General features: G+C 41.5%; 1 protein-coding gene across 4 annotated transcripts in view; it reads right to left on the reverse strand.

Annotated features, from left to right (window-relative positions):
* The window catches only part of DEUP1 (deuterosome assembly protein 1), an 80,680-nt gene extending 60,631 nt beyond the window's left edge, over positions 1-20,049 (reverse strand). For all 4 annotated transcript variants that reach the window (XM_044258319.1, XM_044258318.1, XM_044258317.1 and 1 more), the window contains exons 1-3: positions 20,014-20,049; positions 18,766-18,836; positions 992-1,163 (exon numbers count right to left, since the gene is read on the reverse strand). In XM_044258319.1, the coding sequence (XP_044114254.1) occupies positions 992-1,163; positions 18,766-18,812 (219 nt within the window). In that variant the 5' untranslated portion in view covers positions 18,813-18,836; positions 20,014-20,049. The remainder of the gene's footprint in view (positions 1-991; positions 1,164-18,765; positions 18,837-20,013) is intronic.
* Positions 20,050-21,177: the final 1,128 nt, after the last annotated feature.

The following is a 21,177-nucleotide window of genomic DNA, read 5'->3' on the forward strand; positions in this document are numbered from 1 at the left end:
GCGCTTTGCTCCAGGGGCACCACGGAGTGTGGGCTGCATTTTTAGAAGAACATTTTAAAAAGAGAAGAATGATGTCTCAGAGGAGTTCCCAGGGGTTTGGCTTGCAGAATTGGCTGAAAATGCAAGGGAATCACCTGTGTACACATCTGGATCATCACAGATATGGGAGCAAGAAAATAGTCTCTTGCATATTCCGGGCCTGAAGACCTGCCTCCACCCTGAAGGGAAGCCAAATGCCAGTAACTAAATAACTCAGTTAATTATGTCAAGAGATAAGTTCTACTGGGAGGCCAACAGAGGTAGAGAGATGGCTGAAGAACAAGTTGGCTGATGATGGTTTTGTATAGGATTAAAGTAAATACTTCTCTTAGGCCTCACCCAGAAGAAAAATTGACAGACACAAAAGTCTGCATTAGGTCAAGTTCGTGATTTTCTGGAACTCGTCTGGAAGCCTGAGAGTACTCGTACGTTCTATGTGCTGTAAGCAAACTTGTGGGGGCTGGGGGCACTCCTCTTAAGAGGGTGCCCACATATATCCACACACCCCCTTCACCTAACTTTTTTCTTCCCTGTCCCACAATCATGTGTTGACATTTCACTTCTTTCTGGAAATGTTCTCCTAGTAGATTTGAAGAGATGCTTGACTTAGCCATTTCCAAAGACAGAGTTTGGACAACTAGCTTGTTTCTACAGTTGCAAAAGCACTGACATCTTTACTTGCAAACAATATTTATTTCACATATATATATATTTAATATCTATTTACTTTTATAGATGGCATTTTGTTTTTCTGCATCAGCAAATTTTTATGGGTTGAGGTTCCAATTGTCACTTATTTGATGGAACACATTTAGCACGCTACGACAGAATTCCAAGCAGTAAAGGCTACCGCTGATGCCTGATAAAAAGTATACATAATGAAAAACATACCCTGAAGAGAATAATATTATTTATAACTGCCTGAGGAATTAACAACACATATATTCAGTACCTCTTGGCCTTTCTGATCCAAGCATGTTTGTGCATTTGCCAACTCTTGATCCCGAAGATCTAATCGTGTCTCCAAAGCCCGCATTTTCCTTTCCCAATCCAATTTTTTGTTGCTTACCATGATGTCAATTTGCTCCATTAATTCCTGAAGTTCGGCCTCACAAGGAGAAGCTCTGGCAATGGTTGAAAAGTGATACACATTTTAAAAGAGGGAAATATGAGGACAAGAAAAATTATTCCACTGCTCTGAATAGTGCTCTGATCATTGTTTCCTCAAATTGTTCAATTACTTAAATAGGAAGAAGTCTGGAAGCCAGAGGTTAAATTTTAAACTAAAACTGAAAGCTAATTTCAGAGTAAACAGTGAATACACATTAATTTTTTAAAAATGACATCTCCTAAATTATAGTTGCTGTCCTAATATAATGCAATAATTGATAAAGACACTGCTTCTTTTCTCTTCTTAGTATACATGGTAGCACCTGGGTCTCCCAGAGCCAAAAATTTTGACTTTGTGGACAAGGAAGTCCTAAAATGAAAACAAATGTGCAGATTATGTTATATCAGAAATAAGGTGACAATAAATGAAGTTAGCTGAAAAAAATTAAATAAAATAACAATTTTAGAGTGGACTGATTCTATGGAAAATTCAAATTATGAAAAAGGTCCAATGCTCTTCTATGTAAATGTATGAACATATACCTATGTCTGTCATAGCTTGACTAAGTTTGGTGGCTTAGGACTCCAGCCATGCCTATCAGGGATAGAAGAGCAACCCCAGGCTAGGAAGGGCCCGATTCAAGGGTACTAATTGGGTGACAGTACTCCTTCTCCAGGAGGGGATTGTACTGTGATCTGACTGGTGTCCCTTTGGAAGGAATCTGATCAGGCAGGTGTGGGCAGAATAATGTAAGTCTTTAGATAATGGGGATACTGTGAGTCGGGTAAGGGGCAATATATTGGTTCTCAGAGGGTCTATTTATAATTGAAACAAAACCCTTGTAATAGCTAGATTTATAGAGGTGCTAATTGTGAGGACAGATTGCTGTTGCTCCCAGGGCAGGGTTCTCCTTCAAAGAAGCTGACGTATTCCACAGGGGCCTGGAATAAGTCCAGTTATTCAGACTGAATATGCAGGCAGATGTTGAAGCCTCAGATTTCAGCCTACGGAATACACACACATCCAGGATTAGAAAGCGAGTTATTTCAGTATCCATTGAATGATGGTGACGGGGCTTCTAATATATTTGCATGGGTGGAAGGAAGGCAGGAGGAAAAGGCAGGCGAGAAATATCTCCTCCATTTAGTTTCACCAAATCAGAATTTTAGAGGTAATTAAGAATCATTTAGCATATTCTGAAAAATGTTAGGCCCAGAGAGGTCAAGGTCACACAGTAATTAGTGGGAGACCCAGGTCAAGATCGTAGGCAGCTGTTTCCCATCTTCAGCTCCTTTTGGTGTACCACATAGCAAAAGACACAAGGTTTTGAATAAGAACTCACTTGAAAAATACAGCGTAGATTAGCTCCATTGCAATAAGGTTAGGAAGAGGTATGAGAACCCAAAGAACTCAGAATTTCCAGGATCAATTTCTAAAATGCCCAGGCAACCTGAAGGGTGTCCCTTTGATCGGCTTATTCACCAGTGGATTCAGCAGTTTTGACATCAGAGAGCTTCTAAGTACAAAGTGCCATTCTGAAGCCTTGTAGGATTTCTGGACTAAGGCCCAAAGGCTCTCCATTTTCACTTAAAACCTAAAAAAAATCTGAGGGAAAGGAAGTACTAATTCCTCTATAAATAAGCTGATCGAATTTTAATTGTAGTTATGACATGGGGAAAACCAGAAGAACAAAAAAAGAATCGTTTTCACACCATTTTCTTTTCATAACGTGTATCACCTTTGCCATAAATATATTGTTTTTCTGCTATTGTAAGCTCTGAAAGGGCCATTTTATCACCATCTCACTGGAGCTCAGCACAGTGCTCCAGCACATACATAGCAGATACTCAATAAATTTTTGAAAAACGAACAAATGAGTCCTTTTCATCATTATTTGCTCAGCATGTAGGAATGCACCATGCCAATGGAATTAAAATATAGGCCAAAAGTAGAGAGCAACATAATGGAAGCCACTCAGTCAATATTGTTAAATAAAGAAGCGTATGGTTTCTTTCCTGACTATGACTATGCCATGCAAAAATCAGGATATTATACTCAGTGTGGAAGACGTGTTTGCACGTCTTTCACAATGTTTCGTATGAGAATCATCTATGATGCCCCGCTGATCAGATTCAGCAGGTCTAGAAGAGAGGTCATTCTGTATCGCTAGAAAAGATATCAGGTGATCCTGGTGAATGCCAAGGCTTGTGATCTGTTTCACAGTATCACTGCCGAAAGGTCAACCAGCTTAGGTCTGAATTTCTCCTTTACCAGGTAACCGCTATCTGAGATTGTAGCTAGATAGCAATGGGTTTTAAGAAGTTCTTTCTTATTTTGAAGAGCTCTTTCATCCCCTGGTTCTAATTTGATAAATTCGGACCATGCAGAACAAGTGCCTTTTCAACACAGTAGACCTTTGAGTACTTGAATACAGTTATTAATATGTCAAATACATTATCTGTACCTCCAGATTCTTCCAGGTTTTCTCAGCATTCAGTAGTAGATACTGAACATTCATACAGACAATGGCCAGAACACTTACCCACAACTTCTATAGCAATAGTCCTAGAATGGTCAGGACTCGGTCAATGACTGACGGCTTCCTTAATTTTTGCCCCCACTTCCAACTCAGGACCAACTGGAGAAAGCCAAATACAGTCCCCAAACTAATCATATAGAACACCCCCCTTCTACTAATCCTGCCTCCACCTTCCCTGTAACAACCTCCATCCAAAGAAAGCATGCCCAAAGACTTCTCTTTTGTTTACTGTAAAGCTTTCCCACTGGTCTTCAAGTCTCTGCCAAATGTAAGTGATGTTTGCTGACTCCCTTGCAATAGCAAGCTTTGAATAAATAGGCTTCTTTTGTTCTCATTTGGGTGGTCTTTGTTTATGTCCACAAGTATCTTTATTTCCTCCAATTGCCCGTGGAAATTTCTTTTTTCTCCACCCCTCACTACCTACTATACTGCCTGGAAAATACTAGACGCTTAACATACCATTAGTTGAATGAATGAAAAAGTGAATGACTACGTTAAGATTTTCAGACCCTTTATAATCCTGGTGGCTCTCTACTGAACAAGAGTTCCTGTGTTGATTTCCTCCTTGAAATGTACCATTCAGAACTTTAACAGAACACCCCAGGTGCTGTCTAACCAGTTTAGGTAGGGGTTCTCACACCCTGTTTTTGGTGCTATGCATTTTTATTCGGGCAGATAAAGATCACCTTAGCTTTGAATCTGGGAAGGGGAAAGGCAAAGCAGTGATATAATACCATTTCAAGGTGAGTTTATTCATGTCCGAACACCTTTTTCACATATGCTACAAACAAAGCCACTATCTTGTGCTTGTTTCATCCTGGGGGGTGGGGGGCTGCTCTAAGGGCAGAGCTTTATATTTATCCTTATTACATTTCATTGTGATAGTTTCAGCCTCTCAACGTGTGTTGTCATCACTGGTTCGTTAATGAAGCAAACATCCATTCAGGGACTGCTGCCCACTGTGTGAGGAACTGGGAAGACAGAGACACATGACCTGTGCATAGAGACACCTGCAAGGCAGGGACAATACGAGACTGATGAATACGTGCAGCTCTTTGGGGACTAGAAAGCAAAGGTACTGAATATGATCTTGGACAAGATGGGTTACCACAGAAGCCTTCCTCAAGGAGCTTATTATGTTTTGGGATCCTCTTTGTCAGAAAATATATTCACTATACCTCTCAGTTTTGTGTCATCTGCAGATCTGATAAGCAAAGCATTAGTTGTTTCATATATAAATACGTTGTTTTCCTACAAGTGACTGTAAAATATCACACCAGACAAGATGGAGGACAGGGCTCTCTGGCATTCCACTACCAAGCTCGTCAGAGTGACAGGGATCAGGTGATTATTTCTTTTCTTATAATAAGTTTCTAATCCACTTATTTAAATTTATAATCTTTTCTCTTTTTTCCCCCCTATAAAAATGTCCTGAAAAGCCCTGTAAAATAATATGGCAAAGCCCAAGTAAGATTCTATCTATAAGCTCCCTGATGCACCGGTATATCAGCCCCGTGAGCCCAGGCTGATCTAGTACGTGTTTGTGCTGAGTCCTGGGGTCACTGCTTCCTCCTCTGGATGCTCACAAGCCACCCATAATCCCTTCCAGAATCTTCCCGAAGACTTAGTCAAACTCAGATTTACATCCAGCTCAGCTTTCTGTCAAATTTAATATTCCTTTTTGAAATTCAATTGACTAATCTACTAGTGTATCTTCCCTTCTTCAGTATTTCAGGGATAATTAAGAGCAAGTTGGTCTCCACAGAATCAGTATTTGCTCCTAAATCTAATGAACTTCAAAATGAAATAAAAAGGCTTAGTTTAGCCTTCTCCACAGAGCTGGGCACTAACACTATTCATAGTTTCATTTCTTCCCATAGTCAAGCGCTGACTAACACTACACTAATTACTTTCCTGTTCTTCCTCTTACAGATCCTCACAACATCCCATAAAGTAGGTCTTATTTTTCCAATTTTAGAAAAGTTGGTGGAGGCATTAAAAAAGAAAAAAGTCCTCTGAGTCTTCCAGCTTTCAGAAGTAGGTGGATTGTGGCTTATACACTACTGTAGACATACAAAACTTGGCCCTGACTACTGGGTTTATCCCCAGGGGGTAATTCCCAAGAGAAGGATTGTGCGGTCAGGAGAGAGGTCTCAAACCGGAAGGAAGGGGACACACTGAGATTTGCAGGGTGATGTACCAGTCTGAGGGGACTAGAGTCAAAATACGTGAAGAGAGCAAAATTCAAAGCTGATGGTTTAAAATGGTGGTAGGTGGCCAGTGTGAGGGGGGACAGGAGATGGAAAGTAGAGAGTCATTCAGAGTAAAAAGAGCTAGAGTAAGATACATGGACATGTAGGTTACTCCAAAGTCCTTTCACGTATGGGCTTACGTGCTGGTCCTTACAAAGACAGACCTTCATCAGGCAGACGGCTATGGTGACCATGTTATCTATTATATCCAAACCAGGGCAATTCTGAAAGTGGAAGAGGCACTCATGACAATTATGCCAGGACAAAGGTATAAAACAGTGATTGTTCTGGGCCAAGGGGGATGTAGGGACAACCTGCCTACCCATCATCAATCTGGAAAATAGAAATGGAAAAAGAGGTCTGTAAAAACAAAGTGAGTTCATTTGGGGACGTAAGAGATGTCAGAATAGAAATGGATCTTGGGTTTAAGAGAGAGAAGAGGGGGTTTGAAAAACAAACATGGAAGTCATTGTGGAGGAAGCAGAGGGATTGAGAAAGGAAAGCATAAGCTGAAGAGAAAGAGAAGACTATGTTCCGCAACATGGAAGAGTCTAAGAGAACGAGTCTCCAAAAGGTTGATGGGTAATATAAACCATCATATCAGGTCTTAATTTTTCAAGATATTTTAATGAAACTCTTCTAAAATAAAGCATTTATATTACTTAGTTATATTATTATTATATTATATATTATATCTATTATATATATATGATATATATTATTATATATTACTTAGTTATATTACTATATATTTAGTCATACCAATATAATTTAACTTTTCTGTGGTGGCTCATAGACCCTGTTTCGTATATCAAATACTGTACCGCCCCAGAAACTTAAATAGAACCAAATGGGAGAGATTCCAGATGCCCCAGAACCCACTTTCATAGACATATCTGTGATGTCAGCCTGCTCTATAGTTGACTGTCCCCCCCAAGACAGTAAAGTGAAAGGCTTACTACTTTATGACTCCTCCGTCACAATTTCACAGTTGCCTTCCTTCAAAATTGGCTACCAAATTATAGCTAAAAATAGCTTTTCTCTAGCACTTTTCTCATTGTCCAAAAAATGCTATTTACTGTGATCACTAATGTGTGCTGACTTAACAGCATTACAACGCCTATCTTTACTGCATATTTAAGATGGTGGCTTATTCTTAGTCTATTCTTCTCCCTCATCTGTAATAAGCTTAATGTTGGAATGTGGAGGGGTAGAAATCCCTACATTCCCCAAAAGCATGCTTACATGTACTTATCAAGGCTTTATTCTAGAGCCTTCATCAAAATCATCAAAGAGAGACATTTATAGAAATAAAATGCAATGTGATAGCTTTCAAGTCCCTGTCAATGTTTTATCAGGATTCTAGATACAGGGGCTCGGTGGGTTAAGTCTCTGCCTTTGGCTCAGGTCATGATCTCAGGGTCCTGGGATCGAGCCCTGCATTGGGCTCTCTCCTCAGCAGGGAGCCTGCTTCCTCCTCTCTCTTTGCCTGCCTCTCTGCCTACTTGTGATCTTTCTCTGTCAAATAAATAAATAAAATCCTTAAAAAAAAAGGAATTCTAGATATATACAAATTTAATATCTAACAGCTTTTATGTTCTAAAAAGAATGGAAGATCTTGTAAATACCTGTATTACAGTTAAACTTTTTCTAAAAACTTTTTCTATAATGACTACTCCTCTTCTGAGTAACATCTTGGCTCACACACTGAATGATAGAAGAGGATAGTTGAAATATTAGCAAACACCAACCCTCTTTCTGCAGGTGATTTTTATAATTACTTAAAAATACAAATAACCAAACTATCCCCATAAACTTATATATCTGACATATTTCATATTAATATGGAGAACCATGATATGATTAATAATAAACTATATATAGGTTAGTTTGGATTCTATAAACCAATCAAGGACAATTAAAACTCCCTCTTGCTAAAAGGTCTATCTGATGAAAGACTGCAGTGGTAGTACAAAGTACTACCCCTTTTTAATTTAACCCCTTTTTAATTTAAAACTAGAGCCAGCTAGTTCACTGGATCCTAACAGCAAAGAATTAGCTAAGCATTGATAAAATCTGTTTTTCCAATATTAGGAAAATAAAAAAGATGCTGGTTCCTGAATGTTGGAAATGAACCATCTAATGCCTGCTTATTCTTATAACTTCTAAATCTCTCTCTGCAGCTAGAGCTCTGAGCTCCAGACTTCAAAATCCAACTACCATTCAACATCAACATTCTCACAAGACATCTATAGGCATCTCAAACTTCTCATATTCAAAACAGCACTTGAACCCCCACACCACAGACGTGCTCCCACTCCAGTCCACTCTGTCTCTTTAATTGGCATTGCAGCTATAGCAGCTCAAGATCCAAACCCTCATGACCTGAGATTTGTGTTTTCCTCAAACCCCAGAATAACAGGTCTATTGGCATTGCCTCCAATATATACCCTAAATTCTGATCACTTCTCACCCTGTCCAATGGTAAGAACTTGGTCTGAGCCATCCTTATTACTTGTCTGATTCCATTCTTATCTCCCACTTGGATAGGTGCCTGCACCCAACATCCACCCTTCCTTTCTTCCATAACAGATCTCCAGTGTTACCAGAGTGGAAATGTGTCCAGCTAAATGTACAAGTACATTGGCCAGTCTCTCCTGGAGCTAGGCATGGCCATGCAACAAAATCTGGCCTGTGAGAGGTAATATGCATGAAGCTATTTAGAAGAGAGCTAGAGTGGTGGTCCTTGTGCCTATGTATCGCTCATACTTTCCACTTGGGGGCACTCAGCCTGATTTCCAGGGTACAGAACCTGCATTTCTTTGCTTGAATCCCTCTTCTTGCCACTGGGGTCCTCTGTGCCACCTGTGTGATAGGCCAGAGGTAACAGGAAATTGAAGCCCTCCCAGAAGCAATCCTCAACCAGTGAATGTCAGTTATGTAATTTATTTTGGTATGTAAATACTCACTTTCTCCCTGATGGGATATCTCTAAGGGCTGTGCTCTAGACTGCGCTCTAGACTGGGTTCCAGAATCTCCCCAGTAGGTTTTGCTTCAATCACTCTCAGTGATAGCTGGTTTCATAACTTGCCCTTTCTTATTTCACTTCCCTGTCCCTATAGGTGGTAGGCCGAAACACGATCCCCAAAGATATCACATCTGAAAGTCTGCAATAAATAAATAAATGCTACTTTATTTAGAAGAAAGGCCTTGGCATAAGTTGATGATCTTGAATTGGGAGATTATCCTAGATCATCTGCTTGTGCCCTAAGAAAGAGGCAGGGGAAGATGGGACACACACAGGAGAAGAGATATGGAGATGAACCAGAGAGAGGCGTGAAGATGCTGGCTTGAAAGGTCAGAGAGATGCGGCCAGGAGCCAAGGAATGCTGACAGAAGCCACCAGAAGTCAGAAGAGGCAAGGAATGGATTCTTCCCCAGATCATCTGGAGAGAATGTAGCCTTCCAGATGCCTTGATGTTGACCCAGGGATACTGACTTTGGACTTCTGGACTCCAGAACTGTGAGTGAATCCATTTTGGTTGTTTTACACCACGTTTGTCATACAGCAGTCAGAGGAAACTAATACACCACATTTTTCATCTCCCAAAGAAACAACATGCATCCAAATCCTTGTTTCTTGGGGCTTTGGCTTCTGGAAGAAGCCAAAATAAAACGCTGGTGTGTGCTCTTCTGTTTTTACCCTATTACCCTTGCTCTGCTCCCACTCTGGAAGGAGATGTAATGGTTGAGGAAGGTAGTCATCTTGTGGTCATAAGGGGACCACAAACAAAAAAGCCCCACCCCAAGGGTGGGGAAGCAGAAAGCTACACAGAGACTTGTATACATAGCTAATTATTTGGTATCTTCAGCTGGATGTGTAACAGGCATCTCAAACCAAGCTTGCATTTTCTCTAGTCTTCCTTGTTTTAATAAATGACAGTCTTATCCTTCCGGATGGTGGGTAAAGAGTCTTGCATCATCCTTTGCCCATCTATCTCTTGCACACCACATATCCAATCCACGATCTCTAAATATTGTCAGCACTTCTGTCAAAATGTACCCATTTGTTTCTATTACTACCTTTACCAACCTGATCCAAATCACTGTCATCTCCCACCCGAATTACTACAATGGCTTCGCTTGTCTGTCCGTCCTGCTCTTGCCATGCTGTGGTCTCTTCTCTGCAGAGTAACCGGAGTAAGCCTTAGTAAGCTAAGTCGGAGACCGTCACTGCTTTGTTCCATGCCCTCCAGTGACTTCCCATTTTAAAGGACCCCTGTGCCTAACCCATGGTGTAGGTTACTGCAATTAACCTCTCATAAAAATTGTCCTGGAAAAAGTTTATGCAAATGTTTTCCTTCATGGTGGTGTTTTGAATCTTTGCCTAAACTCAGTAGCAGCTTAGTTGTCTCTCAAAGGAGTCTTTCCCTTCGTTTCCTTCTCTGTTCTCTCCCTCCCTTCTCCCAAACCCCACTCCCTCCCTTCCCAGTTTCTTCCTCCCTTTCAAAATCACTCAGTGAATTTCTATAAGCACTAAGTACCATCTAACATTTCAGGATCTACCTTCAAAGTAAAATATCAGGATTTTACCCTAGGTCTATTTCACTTTGTTTCTTCTTCAGAAAAACCGGGAAGTACAACTTACCAGATTTGATTACTCTGGAAAGGAATATGTGTGGCTGGGAATAAAGAGTAGAGGGAGAATAATGGGGGTATAGACTGGGCCATTCAGAAGACAAGAGAATTAATCATAATTTAAAAAAGAATTTTCAATGTGAAAAAGAATAAATCACAACAATTTAGGAATGCCTGGGTGGCTCAGTCAGTTTAGCGGCTATATTCAGCTCAATTATAATCTCAGGGTTCTGAGGTGGAGCCCCACATTGAGCTCCCTGCTCAGCGGGGAGCCTGCTTCTCCCTACTCCTCTCCACTCCCCCTGCTTGTGCTCTCTCTCCCTCAAAAAAATAGATAAAATCTTTAAAAAAGAATATTTTACTGCAACTTATTAAACTGTTAATATATTAATTACACTATAATGTTTTACAAATTATAATTAAAATTGTATTAAACTAAGAAACTAGGAAAGTAAAGTTGTGATTATGAATTAACACATCTCAGAGGGAAAGAACACATAAAAGGTTAAGAAAGATGCACACACAGAGTACTACTTTAAAGATCTTTCTGAATTAGATGTGAGAAGTTTATGCTTTATTATCCATCTGCCTTGGCTCTTTGAAAATATGACTTTCATGGAAGATAAAAAAAATTGGCAGATCATGCAGCAGATTTTTAGGAAGGATTTGATAAGATTCTATGAACGAGATCAATGACTAAGATGTAAGTCACAGAATCAAAAATAGAGTAAATGATTTAGTAGAGAAAAATGAGACTTTTGGTTGAAGACAGATGAACACAAATATTTTTCCTTCCCAAATCCTACTAAAATAAGGCAAAGGGATATGTTCAACCTACAAGGTTAAAGATAATGGTAGCTGGCAGTAGACAAAGCCAAGAAGCAACCCAGTGAAGTAGAAGGTAAGTGCTGGCAGCCCAATTTACACCCTCTAAGCCGGAGAATTTAGAAGAGTGTTCTCTAGAATCTGATCAGCCTGAGACAGAGACTGAACAAGACGGGGCTGATGACATGCCTTGATGCTCCCTGTCAGTGAGCAGCTTCTGTATACATTGGAGTTTCCTGTCAGCTTTGACTCTGCCATCTTACACAGGGGTGAGCAGCCGGCAATTACAGACGTTTGAGGAAAGCAGTTCACGCAACTAGGTCAAATACAAACAGAAAGACATTTTTGGAAGGAAATCATGAAGAAAAAAACTTAAAAATTATAGTTAAGTTTCTAGAATTCTTAACTCCAGGAGAAAACAAAACATTTTATAAGAAAGAAGAGTCGCCACAGCATGCAATATGTCTCAGAGGTGAGGAGCATTTATAAAGGCATAACAAGGCAAACAGAATGTTGATGAAATCAGAATTAGGGTGTATTGGGTGGATGGAAGAACAGGTAGTATGGCTGTGTGTGTGTGTGTGTGGGACTGTGTGTGTATTTATGTGTGGGACTGTGTATATGTGCATGTGTGGGACTGTGTGTATGTGTGTGACTGTATGTTTGTGACTGCGTATGTGTATGTGTATGACTGTATATATGTGTATGTGTGTGACGGGGCTGTATGTATGTACGTGTGTGGGAGTATATGTATGTGTATGACTGTATGAATGTGTATGTATGGGACTGTGTATGTGTATGTGTGGGACTGTGTGTGTGGGACTCCATGTATGTGCATGTGTGTGGCTATGTATGTGTGGGACTGTGTGTATGTGTATGTGTGTTTGTATGACTATGTACGTGTATGTGTGGGACTGTGTGTATGTGCATGAGTGTGACAGTGTATGTGTATGTGTGGGACTGTATGTTTGCGTTTATGTGGGACTATGTGTATGTGTATATGTGTATGTGTGAGACTGTGTGTATGTGTACATGTGTGACTCTGTGTGTGTGTGTGTGTGTGTGTGTGAGACTCTGTATATGGTAGGGATGAAGTGGTGGAGGCAGGAAAAGTAACCAAAATGGGCATCAATAGATAATGCCTAAAACTGAAAAATCAAAAAGTAGCAAAATAATCAAGTTATATAGAAATACGGAGATAAATACCAAAATAATCCGCCAGAAGAATTTCCTCTGGGGAATGGAAAACTGGGGAGGCAATAGGAGACTGTTGTTTTTTGATAACAGTGATAAGAAACCAAATGACTTTTTAAACTATATATATGTGTAACTCAACAAAGAAAGATCTGGATAAATGTTCTGTTTCAGTTAGAAAAGAGATTTTAAAGAAGTAAGCCACTATAGGGGAATCCACTTACACAAGGGAAAAAAAACATTTCTTAAAAGCAACACTCAGGAATTCATACATTTTGGAACTCTATATATGCATTTTGTTGAGCTGAGGATTACTTAATGCATTTTATTCTGATCAAATTCCTTTTTAGAAATGCCCTTTAGGGGTGCCTGGATGGCTCAGTCAGTTAACCCTCTGACTTTGGCTCAGGTCCTGGCATGGTTGCTGGTACTAAAGATCTCAGGAGAGGCAGTAAAAACTCTGAAGTAAAAACATGAAGTCAGTGCTAAAATAAAAGTGAGAAAACTCAAGAAATTCCTCCAGGACAACAATGGAAATTACAAGAGAAAAGAAAAAGATCAGATCCTTCTAGGAGATGAGACTGACAGAAGAGAGTGGAGAATCATTAACCAAAGAAATAGAAGAAAATGTCACTGAGTTGAGGAGATCTGAATCTTTTGTGTAAAAGAGTTCACCAAATGCTGTGAAGGATTACTGCAAAAGAATCCGTACCTAGAAAGTTTTCCTGATAAATTGTAAGTTCGAAGGATAAAAAGAAATCCTATAAACTTTCACACACACATACAGAAAGAAAGAGAGAGAGAGAGAGAGAGAGAGAGAAAGGAAGGAGGGAAGAACAAACCTGAAAGAGACCCTGGCATTACATCAGGCTCCCTGCCCAGTGGGGTGTCTGCTTCTCATCCTCCCTTTGCCCCTCCCCCTGTTTGGGCTCTCTCTCTAAAATAAATTTTAAAAAGCTGTATTTATTTAAATAATAGGATGTAAAAATCCTTAAAAATAGGTGTAAAACTTCTAAGAGAAAATGAGGAAAAAGAAGATTAGATCAGACTAGTAAGTTTGGGGAAATCAAAATGGGTCAAATATTAGCATAAGTAAATAAATGAATAAATAAATAAATCCTCTTTTTAATGGCAAAGACTCTCCAATTGAGGTATATTTTTAAATCTAATCATATGTTCTTTACAAGAAACACAATATGATATAAAAAATTTCAAAACAAGAATGTGAGATGATAGAAAATACGGACTGGTCTCTGTCCCGATTCCTGGCACAGCGCTGCTAAAATCCTTGCCATTTCCTTAGTGATAATAGCACCAGGAGCATCTTTTGCTCTAACATCTGGTCTTTGACCTGGGTTCCTGGCCCAGGGCTCCTGAAACTTTTGTAATTTCCCAGGTGATAGGAGTGTCTTTTATTCTAATGAGGCAATCCTGGGTGGTCTCCTGGCTGAGGGCTGGTCACTGCAAAGACCAAGCCAGGACTGGAAGCTTGGAATTTTCAGCCCCACCTTCCATTCTCTTGAGAAGGGAGAAAGGCTACAAATGGAGTTAATGGTCCATTAGGCCTATCCGATGGAGTGGCCATAGAAATCCCCAAAGCAACAGGGTTCAGAGAGCTTCTGGGTCAGTAAGACAGGAAGTGCTGGGAGGCTGGCCCACCTGGCAAGAGCCTGGAAGCCAAGCACGACTTCCCATACACCTTGCCTTGCCTCTCTTCCATCTGGTGGTTCATCTGTAGCCTTTCTCCTTCATCCTGGTAAACATGTTTCCCCACCTTCTGTGAACCGCTCTGGCAAATTAGGTGGGGGCACTGGAATGTCCTATCTACAACGGCCCGAAGCACAGGCAGCAACCTGGGCTTGCTCCTGGCATCTAAAGTGGCAGCAGGAGCAGTCTTGTGGGGCTGAGCCCTTCCCCTGTGTGGCCTCGTGCCATCTCCAGGTAGGCAGTGTCAGAATTGTGTTAAATTGTAGGACACCCGGGGTGGGGGAACACAGACAATGGCTCGGTGGGGGAAAACCTCCACACATTTGATGACCAGAAGTGTCAGAAGTGAAGTGTTCTCTGTGAAGATAAAGGCACACAGGGAAGAAAGACATAGGAGAGAAGAACTGGTTTCTCCCTACAGAGAAAGGAAAAGACTGGGTTTCTTCCATTACAAAAGGGGATGATCAAGAACATTACAGACTAAAGTAAACGAAAGAGAGAGCAGAGGTGGCAATATGAATATCAGGCGAAGTAGAATTTCAACAACAAAAAAACACATGAACCTATACTTGTGAGTTCTTTCATAAAACTACATCGTGTAATGCATCAAGATACAACATCCATGAACCTCAATGCATTAAGCAACAGAACACTGAAATCTGTTTCAAATTTCATTCGTAGAATAAAATGGTAGACAAAACACCAGACAAAAACTGTTTCAAATATAAGAATTGGACAAAACTACAATATGGTAAAGAGCTTTCTTAAAATTTGACAGGTCAAATAGACAAAATGTAAGGTAACGATGGATTTGAAAAACATGATTTAAACATAATAAAAGGTCTGATGACCTGTGTGAAAATTTTTTTAACATTTTTATGTAAGCATTACAGAATATACATGAGTTTTCAAATGCCCAAAGGACATTTCTAACAGCTGATCATGCAACAGATTATAAGAACATGCTAAACAAAACTGGAATATTGGATGGGCCACAGTGGCGGTAGTGAGATTAGAAAGTAATAGTAATAAAAATATAATTACCCCCCCACCCTTGGAAGTTACATGTCTTAAATATTTCAAATTAGTCACAGAGGAAATCAAAGTTGAAATACCAGGCTATTTAGGAAATGGGAGTGGAAACACCAATAGTATGGCCCACAGCAGAGCTGTACTCAGGAGAAACTTGAGTTTTGATGCTTTTATTACTTGAAGAAATCATAAAATTCAGAAATCATAAGAATAACTAAACTAGGTTTTTCAACTCAAAAATCAGGAGAAAAAGATAAGTAAAAGAAATCATATAAGGACAAGCTAGTAAGAGTAGAAATTAAGAAGGAAACAGAAACAAAGCAAAATCTAGACACAGTGCTCTTTAACAGGCCCAATACGAATAGACCTTTTGTTCATTCTGCAGTAATTTATGTTCTGGGCACACATTCTAAAAGCAAACGGAAAGGACAAACTCAGATATGGATGTTTTGATTAGAAGGAGTGTAGGTTGATTAATACAACAGAAATGTAAACACCTATAATCGGGGGAATCATGGATTTAAAATTAAAATCAAACCCTGTGCTAACTCAAGTGTCAGAAAATAATGATTCACCCAACAAGTGTTCTGTGCAGAAGCTCTCTCCTTATGCTTTCACACTTTCTGTTCCTACTGTCTACAGAGCTCTCTTTGCCCAATACAAGCTCTGCTCCAATGCCACCTTACCAGGAACCTTGTTTGATCATCCCATTCAATCTCCCATCCTTAGCCTGCTTTGCTTTTCTTCATATAACCATATGAAACATTTCATATCTCCCACTAATCCTTGGAGGAGTGGCCTTGTTTTGTTCACTGCTTTGTTCCTTGTGCTGAGACCAGTCAATGGCTTATAGTAGATTCTGGATATCTGTTAGATGAAGTCGTGCCACAAAATATTACTGTGTATATAGGTGACATGGTTTGCTCTTTTACATGCCCCTGACGAGGTTTTATTGTCTTTATGATCTAGATTTTTACATATTATCTCAATAGCATGAAGGACAGAAGCAAAGCCAACCTGGCTCCCCATGCTTTGTAGACCATGGTAGACAACGTCTGGTCCCATGCATTCTGGGATGAGTAGGGTAGTTCCTCATGGAAACCTCTAGTGATTCTCATTCACTTCTGGCTTGCAGTTACATTGTACCCAGACAAGCTCTATGACTCTCAACTAATTCTAAGTTCTTTAAGGTCTGTTTCTTATTGATCTTTGTATAAACCAAGAGACTTAATGTTGTGCTTGCCATGCATTCAATATTATACACATTCCCCCTGAAAGAATGAATGAAGACAAACAGCAGTCCCCATGGCCTCAGATCTGCAGGAGTGAAGAGGTATCTGGTGCCAACCGAAGGTTCAAGACCTTCAGTCTGCCTCGTAGCCCTCAGTGCCATCATCACATCAGGGACCTAACACCTGTTCAATCCCGGATTCTAACCTGGCTCTTCTGCACATAGTAGGCAGGCTGCTCCCACATCTCACTGCCACCCATTTCTAGTGTAGCAAAGCCTGCAGGGATTAGAGCCACATGTATCTGAATTCAAATCCTGCTTTTCCATCAACCAGTTGTACATTCGGAGCAATTTGCTGCTTTCTTTCTCTTTCTTTCTACCTTTCTGAGCTCAGAAATATAGCAAAGGCTGCTAACTGCCAATATTCATTCTTCTTTCTTTTATCACCTAGACTTTAGCTGGCCATCGAGCTACTCAGTTAGAGAACACATGTCCCAATCTTTTCCTGCAGCTAGCTAGTTGTAGCTCTGGGACGAAGTTCCGGCCCACAGGAAATGGCTAGAAGTGAGGCCTGCTATTTCCAGGACACATTCCAAAAAGGACCCAAATCTCCTCTCCTTTTGCCCTTGCCCTTTCCCTCTGGCAGGAGCACAGGGGTGGAAGCTGAAGCCATCGCTTCGGGTCCAGACATAAAAATCATGCAGGGAGGATGGCAGAACTGCCCTCCCAGTCCTGGGCTACTTATCCCAAAACTTGTCCATGAAACAGAAATAAACTTCAATCTTATTTAAACCACTGTATTTTTGGGGTCTCTTTATTACAAGACCTTAGACTCGAGTCTAACAAGCACATTTTATTTTTTTAGTTATACAATGAGAACTTGCTGTTGCAAGATGTGTGCAGCAAGATCTAGAAAACTGACCGTTGTTCTTACCCAGACCTGTGCAGCTTTCCTTTAGCCTGATGTCAAAGTCATGGTCTGAGCAGAACAACTGAAAGGAGTTATTATTGGAGTGGTTTGATGAGTGCAAGTCAGACACAGTCAAGATTAGGCACTAGAGCACCACTCCTACCCTCTGTCCTTCCCATGTTCACCCCTCACCTGCCCCCGCTTCCCAGTCCCCAGCTTTGGGGTTAGCCAGTGGCCAGCTGACTAATGAAACAACAGGAAAAGAAACCTTTGTGGTCCTCGTGGCATGGAAGGGGTGGGGACAAGATATCTGTGAAAGGGAATTTAATTTTTTACAGTAGGGAACACTGTACAAATTTTATTCCTTATCTCTTCATGAAACCTTTGGTAAAATATCCAGTTCTTATTGTTGTGTGGGAAGCCAAATCTTTTTTTTTTTTTTTAATAACAGTCTTTTTTTTTTTTTTAAAGATTTATTTATTTGACAGAGAGATATCACGAGTGGTCAGAGAGGCAGGCAGAGAGAGAGGGGGAAGCAGGCTACCTGCTGAGGAGAGAGTACAATGTGGGGCTTGATCCCAGGACCCTGGGATCATGACCTGAGCTGAAGGCAGAGGCTTAACCCACTGAGCCACCCAGGTACCCCCAAATCTTTTTATTTTTAATTTTATTAAGTTTTAACATTTTAATTCCAGGATAGTTAACATATTGTTATATTAGTGTCAGGTATACAATAGAGTGATTCAGCAGTTCTATACATCACCCAGCACTCTTCATGATAAAGACATTTTCATCCTTTTCACCTATTTCACCCACCCCACCACCCACTTGCCCTCTGGTGACCATCAGTTTGTTCTCTGTAGTTTGGAGTCTATACTGGCCAAATCTGTTATGAGGTTATGTTTACGGGTTGAGCTCAGCCTTAAGGGCAAGTGTGGAGGGAAACCTGGGATACTCAGTGCAGCAAGAAAGGAACGAACTGGGTGGGACATGCTGGGAACTAATAGCCTGCACATTGGCCTTTGTGGGCAGCCTTCATCGTAAAACACCAGAAAAACTCACTAAAAGTTGGAAAATGGTGATTTTCGAGTACAGACCCATAGTCAAAATTGGAGAGATTCTCACCATAGGTTCTTGATTAGAATCACTTGAATTTCCCTCCATCTACCTCTCCAATACTAATCGGTACATCCTACTATTAATAATATTCCAATTTCAAAATTCATTATCTGAGAGTTTAGGAGATAGTTAAAAACTTATTAAACAAAATTTTCAAACAACACTTACCCCATCGCATTATGGGTTTGGTTCTCCATGTCAAGAAACTTTTGCATCTGGTTTGTGTCTTGATTTTTAATCTGTTAGGGGGAAAATGATCTAGATTACTAAAATGCTTACTTTATCAACCTATGAAACAGGAAAATTCTACTACTGGCAAACCATGGTGTGTGTGCTTCTCCAAGGGTAGTAGTTCTTGATTCTACAAAATGTAGAAATTTGGGCCTTTTTAAAAATCCCTCCCCTGTATTTATGACATCGGCTTAGTCATAAGTTGAAATAGGTGGTATTGGCTGAAACGAGCGTTCATTGGCTATTTTCTGAAGAACAGCTTGGCGCCAGGTACCTTACAAAGTGCTCATCACAAGAGATGAGTAAAATAGAATTCCTGTTGTAGGCGAGTTACAGCTAAATGTTCTCAAACTTTCCTTTCTTGTCCCTTAAAAGTTTGTCTTTTATTTGAGTAAATTCTCTCTTTGGCCCTTTCTAGGCTTTGTTAGAATGAATATACCACGAGATTTAAGACAAGCGGACTATGAGTTGCCTAAAAATATAAATCTTACAATTCCTCAGTGGCTTTGTGGGCACCTGCTTATCTGGATGTTAGTACTTGCCTAAATTATAAAAAAGAAAGAAAAGAAAAGAAAGATAAAGAAGTTTTCCCAAGCAACAAAGTGTTAATTACAACAACAACATATGAGGATAAGTGGACAAAGTACTGAAAAGAACTTCTGCTGCTCTGAATCACTGAATTGAAGCCAATTAAATAGCACTCAAGATGGTAGAACTAAGAGGAAGGCTTCCCAGCTCACATCATGTCCAAATTAAGGGAATTTAAAGAGAGGCTCTGAGACTGTGTGTGGAGCGGAGAGGTGAGTAGCAGGGATGGGGAGGGAAAACTTGACAGAACAGACAGATGAGTAAACTGATTTTGCAGGTTCTTCCAATCCCTCACTTTAACGTCAGGGAAACTGAGGCACAGACAAGCTAGTTGACTTGCCCAAGGCCACAAAGCTAGAACCTACACCTGCTGACTCGGGGAGACCCGGCTCTGGGTTCTGCGCTCTGCGCTCCCCTCGGGACATCCCAGGCTCTCCCTGCCAGCGCGCGCCCCCGCCCCCGGACTGCGCACGGTTCACGTCCAGCAAACCCCCCCCCCCCAGCGCAGCAGCCTGCCTGGGGGTCCCCGGGCCTGGCCGAGGAGCGAGGTCGAGGGCGGAGGGTCGAAACCGGGTCCCGGGGACCAGGGCGGGTTACCTGCGCCGCGCCGCGCTCTCCCGAGAGGTCTGAGGCCCCGGGAGCAGGAACGCCGGGGTCAACCCCAGCCCGGCCCGCCCCCAGGGGCACCGCCGCCCGCCGCCGCGCTCCCGCCACCCGGGCCCGCCCGCCGCGCGGCCTTCGAGGCCGTTAGGGCCTCTCCCTCCCGGCCACCCTACGGCCAGCCGCGCCGCCACTGGTTGCCATGGCGACGCGGCCGGAACTCGCGGCCGCCGCGGCCGCCTCAGGGAAGGGGAGCGGGGGGATGGGCTCGGCAGCCGCCGCGGAGCAGACTTGCTGGGTGGCACCGGGTCCTCGCCCTTCCCCCGTTACCCGTGCGGTCTCTGCCCCCTGGACAGTCTTCCCCGAGGTCGTATTCTGGGTCCTTTCCTCTTCGTGGCTCTCCCTATCCCAGGGTCGGGGACCCAACAGGGCTGGAGAAATATTTGTTCAGTGAAGGAAGGAAAAGTGGGGCGGGGGGGAATCTGAATCCACGTTTCTTTTCTTTTTTCTTTTCTTTTCTTTTTTTTTTTTTTTTCAGATTCCATTTTAAAGTAACCTCTCTACCCAAGGTGGGGCTTGAACTCACAACCCGAGATCAGAGCGTCTCATGCTCTACTGACTGAATGAGCTAGCCATTCTCCCCAGCATCCAACTTTCTTAAATGCCCCTGGGCCTCCTCCCTCTCACTTGGGGTAAAGAGAACTTTCTCTTGGCCAAGGTTAAGGTGTCCTTCCCCTCGGAAGAACGGGGCGGGGGGGGGGGTCGGTTAAAGCTGCATTGCTCCGCCCACAGCCGCTCAGCCAACAGCAGCAACCGTACCTGTCTTTCCCATACAGCGCCCAGGTCCTTACCACAACTTTGCCAGTTAGGCGGAGCAGACAAGATTGCCTCCCTTTTTTAGGGAGAAGGAAATAGCTTCTAAGTAGGGTTAGGAGGGAACCGAGTGACTGATTCCAGATTCTTTTCTTTTTTCACTAAATTCCAAGAATAATTGATGATAGAATCTCTGTGTCATAGTTCTGATTTCAAAGAACAGGAAAGAATATATGCATATATATGTATACATACACGCGATTTTTTCTATTGATACCTTGGGTGATATTTTTAAGCACTTGAATTTGTAATTGGAAAATATTTTTGCACCAATTTTAGGAACATCAT

The sequence above is a fragment of the Neovison vison genome, chromosome 7 (assembly GCF_020171115.1).
Source record: "Neovison vison isolate M4711 chromosome 7, ASM_NN_V1, whole genome shotgun sequence".
NCBI classification, from domain to species: domain Eukaryota; kingdom Metazoa; phylum Chordata; class Mammalia; order Carnivora; family Mustelidae; genus Neogale; species Neogale vison.